The 18,609-nt window shown below is 31.5% G+C and overlaps 2 protein-coding genes across 6 annotated transcripts; both read left to right on the top strand.

Moving 5' to 3' along the window:
• The first annotated feature begins 8,709 nt into the window (after positions 1-8,709).
• LOC145031642 (uridine kinase-like protein 4) lies at positions 8,710-10,441 on the top strand. Of its 5 annotated transcripts, XM_078980240.1 has the most exons (7): positions 8,716-8,849; positions 8,937-9,030; positions 9,367-9,436; positions 9,549-9,641; positions 9,733-9,829; positions 9,912-9,985; positions 10,203-10,441. In XM_078980240.1, the coding sequence occupies exons 1-7, from the start codon at positions 8,744-8,746 to the stop codon at positions 10,311-10,313; spliced, it is 645 nt and encodes a 214-aa protein (XP_078836366.1). In that variant the 5' UTR covers positions 8,716-8,743; the 3' UTR covers positions 10,314-10,441. The 5 variants fall into 5 exon arrangements, with proteins under 5 accessions (XP_078836365.1, XP_078836368.1, XP_078836366.1 ...); XM_078980239.1 differs by having other exon boundaries at positions 8,710-9,030; positions 9,733-9,789; positions 9,912-9,968; XM_078980242.1 differs by having other exon boundaries at positions 8,710-9,030; positions 9,733-9,789; positions 10,203-10,260.
• A 1,507-nt stretch (positions 10,442-11,948) lies between these two features.
• LOC145031641 (potassium channel SKOR-like) lies at positions 11,949-18,595 on the top strand. Its single transcript, XM_078980237.1, has 13 exons — positions 11,949-12,559; positions 14,521-14,745; positions 14,895-14,958; positions 15,118-15,457; positions 15,558-15,853; positions 15,937-16,017; positions 16,111-16,209; positions 16,294-16,515; positions 16,625-16,813; positions 16,899-16,974; positions 17,074-17,368; positions 17,479-17,600; positions 18,117-18,595. Exons 1-13 carry the CDS (start codon positions 12,312-12,314, stop codon positions 18,368-18,370), a joined length of 2,511 nt encoding a protein of 836 aa, XP_078836363.1. The 5' UTR covers positions 11,949-12,311; the 3' UTR covers positions 18,371-18,595.
• Positions 18,596-18,609: the final 14 nt, after the last annotated feature.

The following is an 18,609-nucleotide window of genomic DNA, read 5'->3' as shown; positions in this document are numbered from 1 at the left end:
TGGTGGCTTATGTATTTATGAATCTTGATTGCGTTTTTTACATGTAGGAATTGAGCATTTTTGATGGGAGAAATTAGGTTTTTTGGAAGCAGAGAATATGGTGAAAGGGGGAAGAAGATGAAGAACAAAGTAGTATGTGTTTTTGGTTGTAATCCATCGAGAGAGAGAGAGAGAGAGAGGTGGGCCCCAAATTAGGTAATTATTTTATTTTTCATATAAATTAAATAGAAAAAGAATAAAAATATATATCAGAAGGGCATAATAGTCTTTTCAGTTTACTGAGGGACCAAAAACGCAAAGAAAGTAGCTCAAAAGGACCACCAATCCAAAAAAATCGTGGTTTGGACTAAAACCCCAAAAATTTGCATACCACAGGGACCATTTTTGCAGTTTTGTCTAAAAAAAAAGTAAGGTGTTTCTTATAAATATCTTCATTTGCCTTTACAAGAATACAAATGAGAGTAAAAATACAAAATATGTGATTGTAATAAAAAAGAAGGGACAAGCTCACCATTCTTTGATATTATGAAGCTAATGGCCAATTGGTGGACCTAAACTTCACATACCTATTCCTTGTCCATCTTCTTATTCCATGACCAACATCCTAATGGGCTACGTTAGACTTGATATAGTTAGACTTCATATAAGAGGCTTAAAACTAAGAAAAAATAACTCATTAGGTACATATAACTCATATTTAGAATCAAATCATATGAAAATGGAAGTAAAAATCGGCATTGCAGTGATAATGGATGACAAAGATCGAGGATACTGGTGAACCGAGATACCGACCAACAAAACTGAACAAGTTTCATCAGCCTACATCAAAACAAGTTGTTATTATCCAGCGACCAAAAACTTAACCACAAACATCAAAATTAGAGATAAATAGGGATAATTTGGTATTAACCTTTCAAGTTTCTTCTTATATGTGGTAGCAACATACATTTCATTATCAACATGGTCATAACCCCACAAAGGGGTGTCATTTTATTCATTCATTAGGTGCATAAGAATCCAAAAAAAAAAAAAAAAACAATATTGTAAGTACGAAAGTTATATGAGAAAATGGTTTGCATTTGAAGCTGAGTATTGTAAAAAATTGCAAAAAGAACCTATGTGCTTTTTCCCATTTCAATATCATATATTTTTTATATTTGAGGGTAAAATTATCAAAAAAAAAAAGTCAACCATTATTCATGCGTGTGTGCTTCTTCCTTAAAGTTAAAATCATTGAAACTAAACCTAGAATGACCTTTACAATTTACATATATGGAGTAACTACCAAAAATATATAGGGGTAAAAAATTTATTCTTAGTTAAAATTTTAGGAGCTTCAAAGACATTATCATTCTACGAAGAAGCTAAAAATATCAATCTACATTGACAAAGTCTTCAATCCACAGCAACCTTAGTCTTGGCCATATTGAATTTGAGAAACCAGGAACATAACATTAAACTTTAAGGATCATTGATGAAGAAATAATCCACCCCACAAGGAACAGGAGGTAGCAATGTACTTTCCGAATGGAATTGCAACTATACTACATCGGCTTCTACTACCATTAAAACCTTTGAAAGTTGAGTGTCATGAAATGCATTATCGATCATGAAAACCAATAAGGCAAAATAGTTTGCGTATGAAGTGGCAATAAGCATAAAATAGCAACATACTTTGTAAAAAAAATTCATCCAACTTTTCTTTTGTTTTTATTTTTTGTCAATTACATGTGTCCCACTAAGCTTTTGAAACTTCTCATGTCCATCGACCTACGTAAAGGAGAAATCTAAACATTTATTATGTGGAACTGAGCACAATTTAAAAAAAAATTAGAAAAAGAAAAAAGTAGTATCTTTATCATTTTAATAGAAAAGACTTTAGCCTAAAATTTTATGTCGTTGCTAGTCGGCCCTACCGAAAAAACAATTGAAATGGACATTAACAAGTTAATAATTTTCTATACACGTACCCGTACAGTAGAACAAAATCATTAAATTACAAATTTGGATTCTAAATAGAAAAAAACAATTATTTTACTACCAACTACAACATGGAACATTAAAAAATGAAACAAAAACAAAGTATCTCACCATCCACTACATGAAAGAAGTAGTCTTTAAAAAAAAATTAGCTTAATTATCTTTATCATACAAGAAGCCTTAACGATATAGTTTGTTGTCCGTTTGCAATCACACTCATTATACGATGATAATTAAAGTAAATCATAGTTTTCAAAAAAAAAAAAGTTGCTAACTGCACATGGTTTCTTTTGATATCCACAAACATTGTATCTAAATCTTCATCTTTAAAAGTAAAATACAAAAGATATTGTACAATAAAAAATAAATAGGGTACCTGGTTAAGAAGATGAAAGCACAAATACTTCAATTAACAAATGAGTAAATTATTGAAATGGTCCCTATAGTTTGGTCAAAATTACACGTTTGGTCTCTAACTTTTTTTTAGCACCTGGATCATCCCAGTGGTTTGATTTTGTTGCGTTTTTCGTCCCTTACATACATAAAATTAGGGACCAAACGTGCAATTTTGACCAAACCATATGGACGAAAAATACAATAAAATCAAACCACAGGGACAATCCAAGTGCAAAAAAAAAAAAAAAAAAAGTTAGAAACCAAACGTCTAATTTTGACAAAACTATAGGGACAATTCTAGTAATTTACTCTTAACAAATATAACAACTTAATAACCTATATTGCAGCAAAAAATCAATTAAAAATGGAAGTGTCAGATGGAACTTCTCATCTCCATCAACCATTGCACGCCATCACCAAATACTATTTTGACTTTATAGTATTCTGATTAAGTTATATTAAACTCTATTGACAGGAACCGATAAAAAAGAGCTTCATCGTACAAAACACACACCAATATTTGATGGAAACTAAAACGTGTTGACATCGCAACTTACCATTTTTCTTTAAAGGCTAAACATGAATCAATTTTGATTCTCCTTTCGCTAATACAAACAGAGTGGCAGAAATAGTTTAGGGAAGGTGAACGATGGTATCATAGTGGAGCGTTTTTTGCCATGGACAAATAACACAGATAAAGGAAAGAAAATTTGGTGTGCAATTGTTGGAAAGGAAATTGATTTTAGGGTTGTTATAATCTTGAATACCCGATGCTGTGTATTCACCTATAAACTCGATTATGATGAATTGGGATCGAGAAAGAGAAAATTTTTAAACCATATGCATCAATATGCAGAATCATCATTTAAACAAGCATGAGGCGTCCTGGTTTTTTCAGCCTCTAATATTGGTGAGGAAGAAGTAGGCATGTTGTTAGAGAAAAAGAAAGTGATGGTATGGTGAAGATAGAAATATCTAGTTAGGTCTGGTGTCTAAAAAAGAGGAAAATAAGGAACGATGGAATGGGGAATGGTAGTATACTGAGGAAGAAATGTCTTCGTGGTTGGAGAGAGGAAACGATGAAGTAAATGGGGATTGGATAGAGGTTGAGAAATGAAGCGTCTAAGGCCTTCTGGTATGGTCATCACGAGAGCTTCCGTGGTCTATGTTGCCACTAACCACAAATGTGAACACCATCCCTTAGTGTTAGTGATGACTAGTGGTGGAACACTTTCGTGGTCATGTGTGGCGAGGAGCACGGATCACCATACCCAATCAACTTCATTCTCTCTCTATTACTCTCCATCTCTCTTTACCTTTTTCCATCTCTCTCTACAATTTAATTAATTAAAAAAAATATTTTTTATTTTAATAATGAAAAAATAAAAGGGATATAGTTGTGAGTATCCCATCCTTTTAGTGGTAGCTAGTGGTGATGATGTGGCACCCATCACTATAATGGTTAGTGATGGGTATAACAGATGACCTAATGGAAAAAACATGAATATAGGAGTAACAAACCTGGAAAACACATATCCCGAGAGAAAGGGAGAAGGAAGCATGTGTCACAAGCTTTGGAAGATGAGCGGATGGTGGAATACAGTTGTTAAGAAGATAGAGAAGCGTCGGTTGTAGACCTACAGATAACATCACGCACCCAAGACTTATGGTTGAAAAAAGGCCTAATGATTGTGCTTCACGCGCTCACGAGAATCCTCTTCATTTCAAATGGAGAGCTCTCAATGTAGAGGCTTTACATATATAATATGATATATATATATATATATATATATATATATATATATATATATATATATATATATATATATATATATATATATATATATATATATAGGGAAGGGTTATTAGAAAACGAAAAACCCTAAAAATCATAAAAATGCATAAAAAAATATATTTAGATATCACAAAACTTTTTTTTTTGAATTTTTTTAATAAAAATTCACAGGTTTATATACAAATTCGCTAAAGAATAGTTTGAAATTTTTTTTTATATAAAAAAACAAAAAAAAAATGATTTTTTTTTCTGTGAATTTAAAGAAAAAGCTGCGATTTTTTATAAAAAAAAAATTCAAAAAAAGTATTGTGATCTCTAAGTATTTTTTTATGCATTTTTATGATTTTAAGGGTTTTTTTAGAGTTTTTTGTTTTCCATAGAACCTAAACATATATATATATATATATATATATATATATATATATATATATATATATATATATACATATACATATACATATATATATATATATATATATATATATATATATATATATATATATATATATATATATATATATATATATATATATATAGTGTGAGAACGTAAAAACATTATTTTTATGTTATTATTCTATAATGAATTTTGTATTCATAGCTTTATATCATTATTCAGCAATGAATAAATAAATAATCACATGCTAAAACTAAAATTAGAATTTACTACAAAAATGAACATGCATAAATTTATAATAGAAAAATAACATTTTAATGAATATATGAATAATTAAACATTAATAGTCATATTTGAATTACTTCAACAATACAAATATACAACATTCATTAAAGAATAATAACATAAACATAGTGTTTTTACGTTCTCACACTATTTACTGTTTTTATTTGAACTTACTTCTACGTGTGTGAATATATATATATATATATATATATATATATATATATATATATATATATATATATATATATATATATATATATATATTGGAGGGTTCACTTGAGATTAAAAAAAATTAGAGATCTTGAGATTAAACTTCAGCTACATATTTTTAACATGTCGTTCTAACGCTCCAACGTACCAACAATAGCAGTGGGGTAGGCCTAATTATAAATGATTATATATATATATATATATATATATATATATATATATATATATATATATATATATATATATATATATATATATATGTCCACTCACAAATTGATTAATCATATATAATTATGACAGTTAGCAGTAGAAAATAAGGTGATGACAGAGGTGGTGGTGATATAAGCGGTGAAGGTGGCAGTTGTGAGATCGAATGGTGGCAGAGGTGGTAGTGATGGTGATAGTAAAGGCGGTGGGGATGGTGACAAAAGAGAAAGGAACGGACAACACTATATAATCATTTATGATTATAACAGACTCGTCGCACCGGTATGCCGGATGGTTAGAACGACAGATGTGAAATATGTGTCTAAGGTTGAATCTTAAGATCTCTATTTTATTTTGAATTTCAACGAAAAACACACACACACACACACACACACACACATATATATATATATATATATATATATATATATATAAATATAGACACAACAATATTTAAGAATCTCGTGAAGTGTTGGTACTGTCAGTAATCCAACATTGTAACATTAATACTACCATATGACTCGACTTTTCGAAGTGCGCACATCCAATCAATATGTGTGGAGTCGAAATCAAGGACTCTCCAAGATGTTATGTCCTTTACAGTTGATATCTCACATAGTGATACCACTCATCTTAGACCTGCATCAATAACACTCAACTATTGTCTCTCCTATTACTCGATCCTCCCATGATTGTAAAATTAACCAAAATAATAAACACTATCCATATAATTTTACTTTTGTTCCCTATAATAATAATAATAATATTTATGTGTGTGTATAATAATATTATTTATTTATTTACTTACTTATTTTTTATGTGTGTGTATAATCACTAATAAACACCTTTCCAAAACCAAAAACAGATTTATAATAGGCTCACTCCGACCCTTTGTATCTCTAATGCGTGAGTCACTTAATAAGAAATAAAGATTATAAACACTATACACACACACACACACACACACATATATATATATAATAGTTCATTAGAGAACCATTATCAATGGTTGTCCAAGGAACCAAATATTTTTTCAAAATTTAGAGCTTAGTCTTTATCGAAAAAACTAAAAATATTAAATTCATAACTTCACATTGTGAATGCTTATATATTTTTTCGAATTCACCGAGTGAATTCAGATTCACATTGTGAATTTTACAAGTACTAATTCTCATACTTGATAGTATCTGAATTATTGAGGATTGCCTTAATATGATACTATTGAAAATTTAAGTTTTTAAAAAGTATATCAATGTACTTTGGATTGTGTTATATCTATCTCTGAATTTAAGCTCTATTGTTTGGTTATTTTGATAAGGTACGAGTTTTATATGTAGATATGATTTAAGTGTTCAATCATATTAAAGATTTATAATGTTAAACCATAGGATTGTGCCCGCTAGGCTCCCCAAAATCTAACTCACTTGTTGATAAACTTTTGTAGGTTAGTCGATCTTGTCAAAATAAAAAAAGACTTATAAGTTTGGACATTTAGAAGACTTTTGGTTGTATTGACTTCTTAAACCTTTGTTTTGATATATGTTGAGACATTCTCGTATGTTTTGATTTTTCCAACTTAACTTTATCTTAGAACTTGTGTTTTGAGACCGTAATCTACATTTGAACTCTGAAAAATAGTATTATTTAATTTTTGGGATCGTTTCCCATAAACTTAAAAATCCAAAAATATTTTTAAAAGATTTTATTAAAGGTTATTTCAAATGGGACCATGCGATGAGTGTTTCATTAAAAGAGTTTGGTGATCATATAAGAGTATTTTAGTCATTTTAGTAACCTATATTATATCTTATAGGTGGGGATTAAAGAAGGGTTTCACTAAGGATGGGAGTTACTTCTTAAGCTGAGGATTGATGTGATGTTATCAAGACTGCACATCCCTAAATCTTACTTTATGTGTTTTGATGCGTTTTGTTTGCTTTTCATTATATGATATTATATTTAAACCTTGATTACAATGTGGATTATATGTGCACTCATGGAATCATAATTTATGAAATGCTTTTGGTTAATATAAACTAAACTGCTTATTTTTGTAAAAAGAGTTTTAGCATCCTACTTGTTGCATTCATGTTAGGGTGGGTGACTTGAGTGAACACAAGACCCTAGGACCCCACAAACGAGAAATGAATACCCAACTTGAGGGTTGTAAGTATATTTCTAGATAATCCTCATGTACACATGTGAACTTGCTACCACTTATGTGGTATATGATGATGGCTCCTTAACCGCCTACCGTCGTATGACTGGACAACAGTTGGGTGGTGGTTTCATGCAATATGACACCATTCATGAGTCTTGACTCTTGATTATTAACCATCAATATTAGTGAGTTGGACTTATGAGATGGACAAGGGTGGGTGTAGTTGCATACATTGCATATCTTTTGGAAATCATTCCTTATTTTTGTTTGACGATCTGCTAGCAGTAACTTAGCCTTTTGGTAAACTAGGAACTTGGGTGGTCTCAAACCCCTTTGACTTGATTTGGATCATTGAATTCCAATACTTTGAGATGGGTTTTTAAATACTTTTAAAACTTATTTTTGGAAGTTCGATTCGAGTAAGATGGGTTGTTATCATCACTTTAAATGGATCAACCTTGGGTAACTGAGTAACTCATTAGGCAATTCCATTACCTAACTTATTTTGATGCGTGATTATATGCTTAGATTGAAGACCTATAAACTTGAGGATGACAAAGACTTTTAAAAGGCCACACCTTGTGTGGTATTTAAATTATCATGTTGTGATATCTTATACTGATACCTCATAATTTTTTTAATAACCAAATCATTGAGGTATTTTGGGACAGCTTGTTATGCACAAAACTTTTAAACTTTGAAACTTCGAATTTTAGAACTAAAAGTATTTAAAAAAAATATTTTCAAACTAACCGGGGGGAAGTGTTCACTACAAGGATCTAACCCTTTGCAGACGACACATGTCGTCGGTAAAAGTCGATCTATAGAGACGACATGTCGTCTGGATAGAGTTTTCAAACATTGACCATATGTCATTGACCAGAAAAGCTATACAGACGACAAGTCGTCTGCATAGGCTTGGCGGGAAGGAGCAAAATATTGGCGGTATATTGAATTTCTATACAGACGACATGTCGTCGGGTGGAGGAATTAAAAAAATATTTTCGATTTATTTTAATTCTTTGTCGCAGAAAAGCAAGACGATGCCGTTTTGGCCAGCCTATGCAGACGACATGTCGTTGCAATAGGGTGCTTAAAAATTAATTTCGATTTATTTTTTATCCGTTTGGTAGAAATGTAATACGATGTCGTTTTGGTAAAGCTATCCAGACGACATGTTGTCTGGAAAAGGTAAGACCGATCCGCGTGAAAACTCTTTTTTATTTTATTTTATTTTTTAATGACGTGAAGTGGAACGACCCCGTTTTCGTTTACCTACGACATATCGTCTCTGTAGGGTTTCACTGTAACAAAAATGCTTTCAGTCTTCATTTTCCAGTCGACTGCCCCTTCCATTTTCCTCTCAAGCTTCGGCGATCTCAGACATTTTCCGACATTCCACTTCATCGGTCAGGTAAAAGGTAAGGTTTTAGTCCTTGATTTCTTCTTAATTAGTAAGGGCTTCCGTTTTTATTCCGATTTTGGGAGATTTGTTTCCGGTTTTGGAGCCCTAAAACACTGCCACCGGCCGGACAAGAACAGTGAACACCGCCATAGAAAACGATTTCCGGTGATATACCTATCTTCACCACCGATTTTAAGGTTGGTTTTTTGATTTTTCCCCTGCTTAAGGATACGTGAATGCAGTGCAGTTCATCTTTTTTCTTTTTCCTTCAATACACCATGATATATATACTTTCTTAGATATTTTTTTGGTTAATTGCTTATATACATATGCATTGTATACATGTATGATCAGCGTGTAGTACCTGTCAATCATGTATCTTTTTCTTTGCTGATATAATCCTTATTCCTCTCTATTTATAGTCTTGTTAATCTGTTCTTTTGTCTATGATATGAATCGACACATTTTACTATATTTTGTTTGAAGAAAAGCTGGTTTGTTTAGCTGATAGGTATCTATGGTTTTGTTTTCAGGACTCATGTTATCATAATTTGTTTCCTGAAGAACTTACAAGGGTCGATGAGTACAACTTTGATCATCCTGGCAAGTTTTGTTACTTTAACTTGCTATTTTTTTGATATTTTTTTTGTTTCTAATCTGGTTTTGTTTTCTTGTTTCTTATTGTACTTTTCCAAATGCTTTTGATAATGAGAAGTTACTCTCAGTTGTGGAGATGTTGAAGCAGTGGAAAGCAGTGGATATTCCAAAATATGATTTCAAAAGTTACACGAACAACATCTCTCGAAGGGTTAGTTAGTTCATTTAAAATACACATTTCAAAATGTCATTTTTGTAGTGTTTTGAGCATCTGATTGTATCTTTTATTGAACGTATGGCAGGTGAATCCTTTAGATGTGATAATTTTGGAAGGCATACTGATTTTTCATGATCCCCATGTACGTGATTTGATGAACATGAAGATCTTTGTTCATACAGGTTCTATATATATAACATTAGCCCAATGCTCAATGCTTTAATGGATTTATCTTTTTTTACTTAATTGTTATTTTCAATGCAGATGTACGACTGGCATGGAGAATTAGGCGTAACACAAGTGAAAAGGGAAGAGATATTGGTATGGTTCTTGATCAGGTCAATTCAAGATCCAAAATTTATATATCTCTACATAAAAATTTATAGTTTCTTTTGGACAACATGATCTTTGTAAAATATATCCTAATTTATATGTCATTCACTCAACTTTTCAGGTACCATTTTCTTAAAAAATATATATATAATATAACATTATTTGTATCTTTTTGTTTTCTTGATTGTTATATCTCTATATATTTTTTTTGTTGTGATGCAGATACGTGGCATGCATACATTGATATGTGATGCTGAAACAACAAAACATGGTTTTTTTTTGTTTTATACAGATCGTTTGATCCGTTTGGTGAGTTGTATTTTTCAGGGATAGAAATGTCATTTTGTGTTTTATCATTAAGATGATGATTTGTGTAAAAAAAATGTTGTACACAAATGTAGATTTTTGTAAGAGATTGTGGTATTTCTGTTATTAGAAGGTATTTATCTTCAAAACCATAATCATTTCAGATCATATTGTATTTATCTTATCTCAATTTGGAAGTGTTTTTGGATTTTAATGGTATGTTATGTTATGTTTATATTATTGTGCAAATATCCCTTTTGGATTTGTTTTAAATGATATATATAACAAAACCTATGGAAATTATTTTAAAAAAAGGTCTATAGAGACGACATGTCGTCTGTATAGCTTTATAAATGTAAAAACGGTTTTCCCATTCCTGACGACGTGTCATCTGTATTGATTAACTTTTCCAAACGACAAGTCGTCTCTACAGACTCACACTTTTACCAACTACAAGTCGTCGATATAGGGTCCGAATAAAACTTTTTCTTATTTCCTCGAAAATCAATCCCAATGACCTTTTAAAGACGACATGTCGTCTGGACTGGATATGCTATACAGACGACACCTGTCCCGACGATATTTTTGACTTTTAGCGACGGACCTATACCTACGACTTTTTACAGACCACATGTCGTCTGTATAAGTTTTAGAGACGACAAGTCGTCTGGATAGAATCCAAAATTGTCGTCTGCATCGGGCTCGATCCTTGTAGTGGTTTCATATATTTTCTTTATTAACTATTCTTATAAAGCTTTATCATTTTATGTTTTAACAAATTACACTTAGTAAAAGTATCCAGTTATATTCTTTATTTACTGTGATTTGGTTCAGCAAAATACTTTTTATTTTGTAACATATATATAAGCTTTCAAAAATATGATGTTACGGGTGTAACTGTAACTTTCTAAAAATGAAAAAGATTGATAAAGAAAATTAAATATAACAGGACAATAATTGTATGTATAATTCGACTTTGCCGGCAATCAATAGGTACGAGAGTCATGGGCAAATTATAAGGAGCTTTTTAAGGCACCATTCTTTTATGTAAATTTTGAATTAATTCTTTGTATTACTTTTTGATTTCGATAATTTCAGAAATGCAATATTAAATTCAGAAAAAATATAAAAGAAGACAAAAAAATATTGGTATATTAATAAATTAAAATTTTTTTTTTATCATAAAAGATTTTATTTTTAAAAATATGGCATAGTTAAATATTTTTTTTAGAAAATGATTAAAATGTAAGAAGTTGATTGTTGATGTAAATAAATAACTGATTTAAATTACAAAGAATAAAAGTAAAATGATTATTATTAAACTTTATTTTCTCCATGATTTCCACCGTATTAAAGATATGGTTTTAGACTTCAAAAATGGTTTTTGCCCACTTGCCCACTTGAAAAGAAACTCAAAGTAACATTCAACTTTCCTACCAATTTATGTTATAAATGACCTTGTTTTTTACAACCTCATAAGCTTAGAAATTTTAACTATAGCTTTCTAGATATGTATAAAAAGAGGGTTGTTAGAGAAATTAATGTTTTTAAGAAGATTTAAAATAATATCATAGGTAGGAGATAACTTGACATTTTCAACAAACCCAATTTAAAATTTTCCATATAGAAGATCAAGCGAGTCATATTGTTATTCTAAGACAGCTATCAACTAAACATGATTGATTACGAATTTATATTTCCTCATTTTGACTTATAAATTGTACTCTCATTGTCATGGCTCTCTCCGATCATATCTTCCATTGATCACAACATCAAATTTCTCTTTTATTTTCATGATTTGAGTAAAGGTAAACAACTCTTAGATCGATTGCCATGTTACATGGCATTCTGCAAGCATCTCCTTCTACTCTTTCTACATAAACATGAATATTCTTCGATTGCTCCAAATAACTTCATCTCGTGATCAATCAGTTAATCAAACGGATTTGATCTAGGATACAAGTGATCCTGATTGATTTAAGTGATCAATCCATTGATTATTTTCACCCTTATCGATTATATCAAATGAGTAGCGAAATCCAGCAGAAGACTGAATTGGAGGAGAGAGAAGACGAGAGGCTGAGGAAGGCGGCGGCGGAGGAGGATGAAGTGGAAGTGGAGGATGTCAGTGATCATGGGATGTTGGGAAAACGACGTCGGAGTGTGTTCAAATTATTGGCATGGGACATAGGATTCGACTCGAGTACGCACAGGGGTTTCAACAGAGAAAAAGATGGCATCCCTCAAGGTTTTTACATCCATCCACGAGACAGGTTTCTCTCTCTCTCTCTCTCTCTCTCTCTCTCTCTCTCTCTCTCTCTCTCTCTCTCTCTCTCTCTCTCTCTCTCTCTCTCTCTCTCTCTCTACAGTTTTCATCATATAAAATTATAACTTAAATATTTTAATGTGCGAAATAATTTATGCTTGAAACAAGCTACATATGAAGGAAGAAAGAAACAAGAAGTTAACAAAACCTGCAAACTGCAACACAAAAAAGTCAAATCTGTAGATATTGAACATGAAGTTCTAAAGTCAAATGTACAAAACGTGATGATAATTAATGCCACGTTTTATCATCTAATCATCTTCAGATATAAACAAAAAATAGAGTAGATTATATTGTTTATCATATGTATAAGTTTAATAAAAAGATAATTACAATATATCAATAGGAAGCTAGCTGTTTAGTAACTGACAACTTATATATATTATAATTATAATTAAAGCATGCATTAATTTATTACGGGTTTTAATTTTTATATATTTAGACAATAAGTTTAAATGAAATGTACTTCTTATTACATTATAAACACTATATATACGTTTTTATTTGCCGCTAGCTTTTCATGAACTTTTGATTTTATGTGTTATTAATATATGAAAATTATTTGGTCGTTAAATTAAAAGTATCATAAATATTTTTTGGAAACCATATCAACGTTATCAACGTACGTAATATGTATGATTTAATTAATTTATGGGATACACGTACCAGATAAATTAAAACAAAAACAAACATTTAATAGATATTAATTATATTACAAGGCACGCACAAAGACGGCTGTTGTTCCAGATCGATATATGGTTGCATTATTGGTTTAGCATGTTTCAAGCTTGTATAAAAAACATAATAACATGTTAGATTTGACCTTTAGAAGGCACACCACCTTCCAATACGTTGAGAATGTATATATCCAATTCAGAAGTTATGACTACTAAAAGTTCATAAGGGAAACTTCGTAACGTTCTATATAAGGTGCTTAATTAACAGGTTGACTTGGACAAATTTTACCTAAGTCAAAATTCATCTTCTTATAATGATCAACTACTTTTTGTCTATGTTTTACCACTATATATACTTGACTACTTGTAGCCCAAAACTCTATATAGGTCTTCAGGCACTTCCCCTTAACCCACAAACCTTTGGAGTCATATATATACTTTACTATCATGGTAAAAAGTGACCCCAAAAACCTAGAGAGGCGGTTGCTTCTTCAAAAGGACACTACCTAGCTATAAGGAATGAGATAGAATATTTTTGCAAAACCGTACTTAAGAGCTAGTGGATCTTTCTTCATATAATAAACTATTAGGCTATCGATGGATCTTCAAGAAGAAGATGAAAGAACAAATACAAATCAAGATTCGTGATCAAAGCTTACACACAACAAGATGATCTGGATTTCTTTGACACTTATCGGCCCATGATGATATAAATAACCTCCATTAGGATGATATATACAATTGCCATTGTGGCCTAGTAGATTTCGAAGCACACCAAGTTAATATGGATGTAAAAATGTCATAGAAGGTGATACATGAGGAACTTGAAAGAAAATAAATTGTGGAAAAACTAAAGACCAAAATTCACTTTACGATCATCTAAATTAAATATGGTATAGATCGTCACCTTTGACTTTTCCTAATTTTACACTCTCAACCTTAAACTATAGTATGTATGTCGCAAAAGGACCCTACAATATCATTAAATAATTATCTATCATCCTACTTCATATACGGCATTTTCTTTTATTTTCAATATATAATTCCATATCTAAAATATCTTTACGTGGTCTTCTATCATATGACATTATAGTGCATGCATGCTCTCTATAATATCATTTTATTTCCCAATCTTCGTTTCATGAACCAATCGTTTCATATATTATAAAAGAAAAATGGAAGCTTTTTAGTGCAAGAATGTATAACTTGCAATAAAACTCCGATGATGCAGATGGTATCGAGCATGGGAGAAATTCATATTGTTATGGGCAGTGTACTCTTCTTTTTTCACACCAATGGAATTTGGGTTCTTTAGGGGATTGCCTAATCATCTCTATTTCTTAGACATATTTGGTCAAGTGGCTTTCTTTGTAGACGTTTTCCTCCAGTTTTTCGTTGCTTTCAGAGACAACCAGACCTACAAGATGGTCTCTAACCGAGACCTCATTGCAATTCGGTTAGTTTTCACTTTTTATCCTCTTTTTCGGGTCATAAAATGAAACCCTCAAAATAGAAAATACGTAAATAACATAATGATAGAGTCTTGTTATTGTTTTGTATTTCACTCCATAACTTTAGGCGTTCCATTCAACTTTCTTGTTACAGGTACTTGAAATCTCATTTCATCTTTGATTTACTTGCATGTATGCCGTGGGATAATATTTATCGGGTATCACTCTAAACTCCATATAAACTCCAAAACACTTTTACTTAAGAAGATCACGTAACCACATTACTCCATATAAACTCCATATAATTAATAGAATGCATTTTCAAGTTCATATTAATTCTTTTCGTCATCACAAAGAAGTTATATGTTGTTCATTAGGCATCTGGAGAAAAAGAAGAAGTGAGATGCCTTATACTCATTAGGTTGGTGAGGGCGCGAAAAGTTCTAGAGTTTTTCTCCAAATTGGAAAAGGACATACGTGTCAACTATTTGTTTTCAAGGATTCTAAAGCTAATTGTAGTTGAGCTCTATTGCACACATACAGCAGCATGTATATTCTACTATTTGGCTACAACACTACCAGCCGCTGAAGAAGGATACACGTGGATTGGAAGCCTAACACTTGGTGATTATAGCTACACAAACTTCAGAGAAATCGATCTTTGGAAGCGCTATATAACATCTTTATATTTTTCAATCGTTACTATGGCAACCGTAGGTAATTAGTTTCTTCACCCCATGCATGGAAATCTTTTTGCATATAAAATTACTTTGATAATTAATGTGAAGGTTGAATGAATGTGGGTTTCGTTGTACAGGTTATGGTGATATTCATCCAGTGAATTTAAGAGAGATGATATTCGTAATGTTTTATGTCTCTTTTGACATGGTTCTTGGTGCTTATTTGATCGGTAACATAACAGCTTTAATCGTCAAAGGATCAAAGACAGAAAGATACAGGGATAGAATGAAAGACTTGCTTAAGTATATTGATAGAAACGGATTAGGGAGAAACATATCAAATGAAATCAAAAATCACCTACGATTACAATATGATAGCAACTATGAGGATTCTTCCATTATTCAAAACCTTCCAAGCTCTATCCGTGCTAAGGTTTGGAAAAAAAGAATTATGTTTATTATCATGATGTCAATCATGTCATCTATATTAAACAATGTCATGATCATTTCTTGCAGATATCAGAAACTCTATATAAGTCGTATATTGAAAACGTTTCTCTTTTTAGGGGATGCTCTTTGGAATTCATCAATCATATTGTAAGCTCTTTTTACGACATTTTGGAACACTAGTCGCTTCTTCTTCATATTTCGTTAGCATATGCATCTTAATGAGCCACTCCTCTCTTGAAGGTAACTAGAGTGCAAGAAGAATTTTTTCTTCCAGGAGAAGTCATAATGGAACATGGGATTGTTGCTGATCAACTTTATTTCGTTTGTCATGGAAATCTGGTATGACGTCACTACATAGTTATTAGGTTATATATACTATAATATTTGGGACTCTATAAGATTGATGAATCAAAATTGGTACAGGAAGAGGTAGTTATATGTGAAGATGGATCTGAAGAAATAGTATCAGTTCTAAAACCTCATGACTCTTTTGGAGATGTTTCCATTCTATGCAACGTTCCTCAATCATACACAGTGCGAGTTCGTGACCTTAGTCGACTTTTGCGGATTGATAAACAATCTTTCTCTAATATCCTTGATATATATTTTCATGATGCGCAAAAGATTCTGAACAACCTACGAGAGGTGATAATTAACTTAGTTAAACGTGAATAGCATTTTAAGATTTAGCTAACATCTACATTGTTTCTTTACATTTATGTCGAGTGCTATCTAAACTAATATATGTCACCAGGGAAAAGAAAGTGATGCTCAAATGAAGCATTTGGTGAAAGATATCACATCTCATATTCGAATGCAAGAGGCAGAACTTGCACTCAAGGTCAATAATTCAGCTTATAATGGAGATTTATCTCAGCTTAAAAGTTTAATTCGAGCTGGAGCTGATCCAAACAAGAAAGATTATGATGGGAGGTCACCACTGGTACTTTTTTTTTTTTCATTTAACAACCCTCAAAAGCATAAAGAAACATGTAAAACGCTAGCTAACAAGTTTTTGGCATGAATAGCATCTTGCTGCATCAAAAGGACATGAAAATATCACTAATTTCCTCATTCAACAAGAAGTGGAAGTTAACATTTCAGGTAAACTTAACTCCCTAGCTTGCATTTTGATTTTTTATTCTTGTGTTTGAGGTTTTCCACTAATTTGAACTAGTCTACTTCATTTCATCTTACCTATAGATAATTACGGAAACACGCCTTTATTAGAAGCTATCAAGAAGGGACATGATAAGATTGCTTCCTTACTAATCAATCATGGGGCCTCATTAAAGATAGATGATGCTGGTAGTTTCTTGTGTTTATCTGTGGCAAGAGGAGACATAGATTTGATCAGAAGGATGTTGTCAAATGGTATTGACCCAAACTCGAAAGACTATGACTTTAGAACTCCACTTCATGTAGCCACCTCACAAGGATCTTACATTATAGCAAAGTTGCTAGTCGAAGCAGGGGCCAATGTTCTATCAAAGGACAGGTAGAACTTTGTGATTGTATCCACCATTTGTTTTATATAAACTGATCGATAATACTAATTAAAGATAGAATATAGTATATCATACATTTATGATCTATGTGAATGTGCAGATGGGGTAACACTCCACTTGATGAAGCTAGATTAACTGGAAACAAAGTATTGATGAAATTATTAAAAGAAGCCAAATCTTTTCGGTTGTCAGAATTCCCATCAAGCTCTCAGGAACCAACAGGTATTCAAAATCATTGATTTCCTTGAGTGATAAACTTTCTCAAAACATCAATTTGTGCTAAAGATTGTTACTTGTCCAATACTCATGTTTTTCAAACATGCAAGTAAAATACGAGAGAAAAAATGTCGCCAAACAAATTGTAAGAATGAATAAAGTTTGGACAAACTGTGGAAATGTAAATAGAAAAGAAACAGAAGGCATCATACTTGACAGTTTGTCTAAAATCATCTATTTTTTTGAAGCTCTTTAGAGTTCTTTTGTTTTCGCAAAAATTATAAATATATGATATATGTTCCCAAAAAATATAAATTATGATGGTTTGATAAATTAGTCACCCACATCGTACAATTAGAAAGTTGTGTATGCTATAGTTCGCATGTTTGCCCATTTTAACTTCTCATTTCTCTTTGATATATCAATCATGCTATGGACGTTGTCATTTCTCTTAACTTTTTGCTTCAAGTTTTGTTTAATCTGGACAATGAGCTAACTAACTATGAGTTTATTGGCGTTCAGTGATAGATAAAACTACACAAAAGAAATGTACAATATACCCATTTCAGCCATGGGAACCTCGGGATCAAAACAAGCATGGAGTTGTATTATGGGTTCCACACACCATTGATGAACTCATGAAAACAGCAGCCGATCATTTGAAGTTGGACCTTCCTCCCACTTCTTGTATCATAACAGAAGATGCAGGTAAAATTCTTGATGTGAACATGATTACAGATGGACAGAAGCTGTACTTAATCACTATTGAAGCATGAGTAATTATGTATCGTTTTCTTCATGCTATGTTGCAAATTTTGCCATTCTTGCCATACAAATAAAATATAGGAGTGTTTGTGATAGATCACTAGGTAAGATAAGGCTTGTATATCTTTTTTTTCATGGCTCTCCATTTCTATTTTATAGTTCTCATGGTATAAGTTGTGTACAATTGGTTTGTGATACTGAATTATATGAACAATCTTTCATATAATTGACATAAATATTATTAAAAAGA

The sequence above is a fragment of the Lactuca saligna genome, chromosome 2 (genome assembly GCF_052625555.1).
Source record: "Lactuca saligna cultivar CGN05327 chromosome 2, ASM5262555v1, whole genome shotgun sequence".
Lineage (NCBI taxonomy): Eukaryota > Viridiplantae > Streptophyta > Magnoliopsida > Asterales > Asteraceae > Lactuca > Lactuca saligna.
Note: the sequence above shows the minus strand (reverse complement) of the source record. Positions and strands in the feature narration are given on the sequence as shown.

Coding starts and splice junctions, on each gene's coding strand:
- LOC145031642 (XM_078980238.1), top strand. CDS start 8,744: ATGCTTTCAGTCTTCATTTTCCAGTCGACTGCCCCTTCCATTTTCCTC. Junction 9,437..9,548: donor GTACAACTTTGATCATCCTG/GCAAGTTTTGTT, acceptor GATAATGAGAAG/TTACTCTCAGTTGTGGAGAT. Junction 9,642..9,732: donor CGAACAACATCTCTCGAAGG/GTTAGTTAGTTC, acceptor AACGTATGGCAG/GTGAATCCTTTAGATGTGAT.
- LOC145031641 (XM_078980237.1), top strand. CDS start 12,312: ATGAGTAGCGAAATCCAGCAGAAGACTGAATTGGAGGAGAGAGAAGAC. Junction 12,560..14,520: donor TACATCCATCCACGAGACAG/GTTTCTCTCTCT, acceptor CCGATGATGCAG/ATGGTATCGAGCATGGGAGA. Junction 17,369..17,478: donor AATGTTCTATCAAAGGACAG/GTAGAACTTTGT, acceptor GTGAATGTGCAG/ATGGGGTAACACTCCACTTG.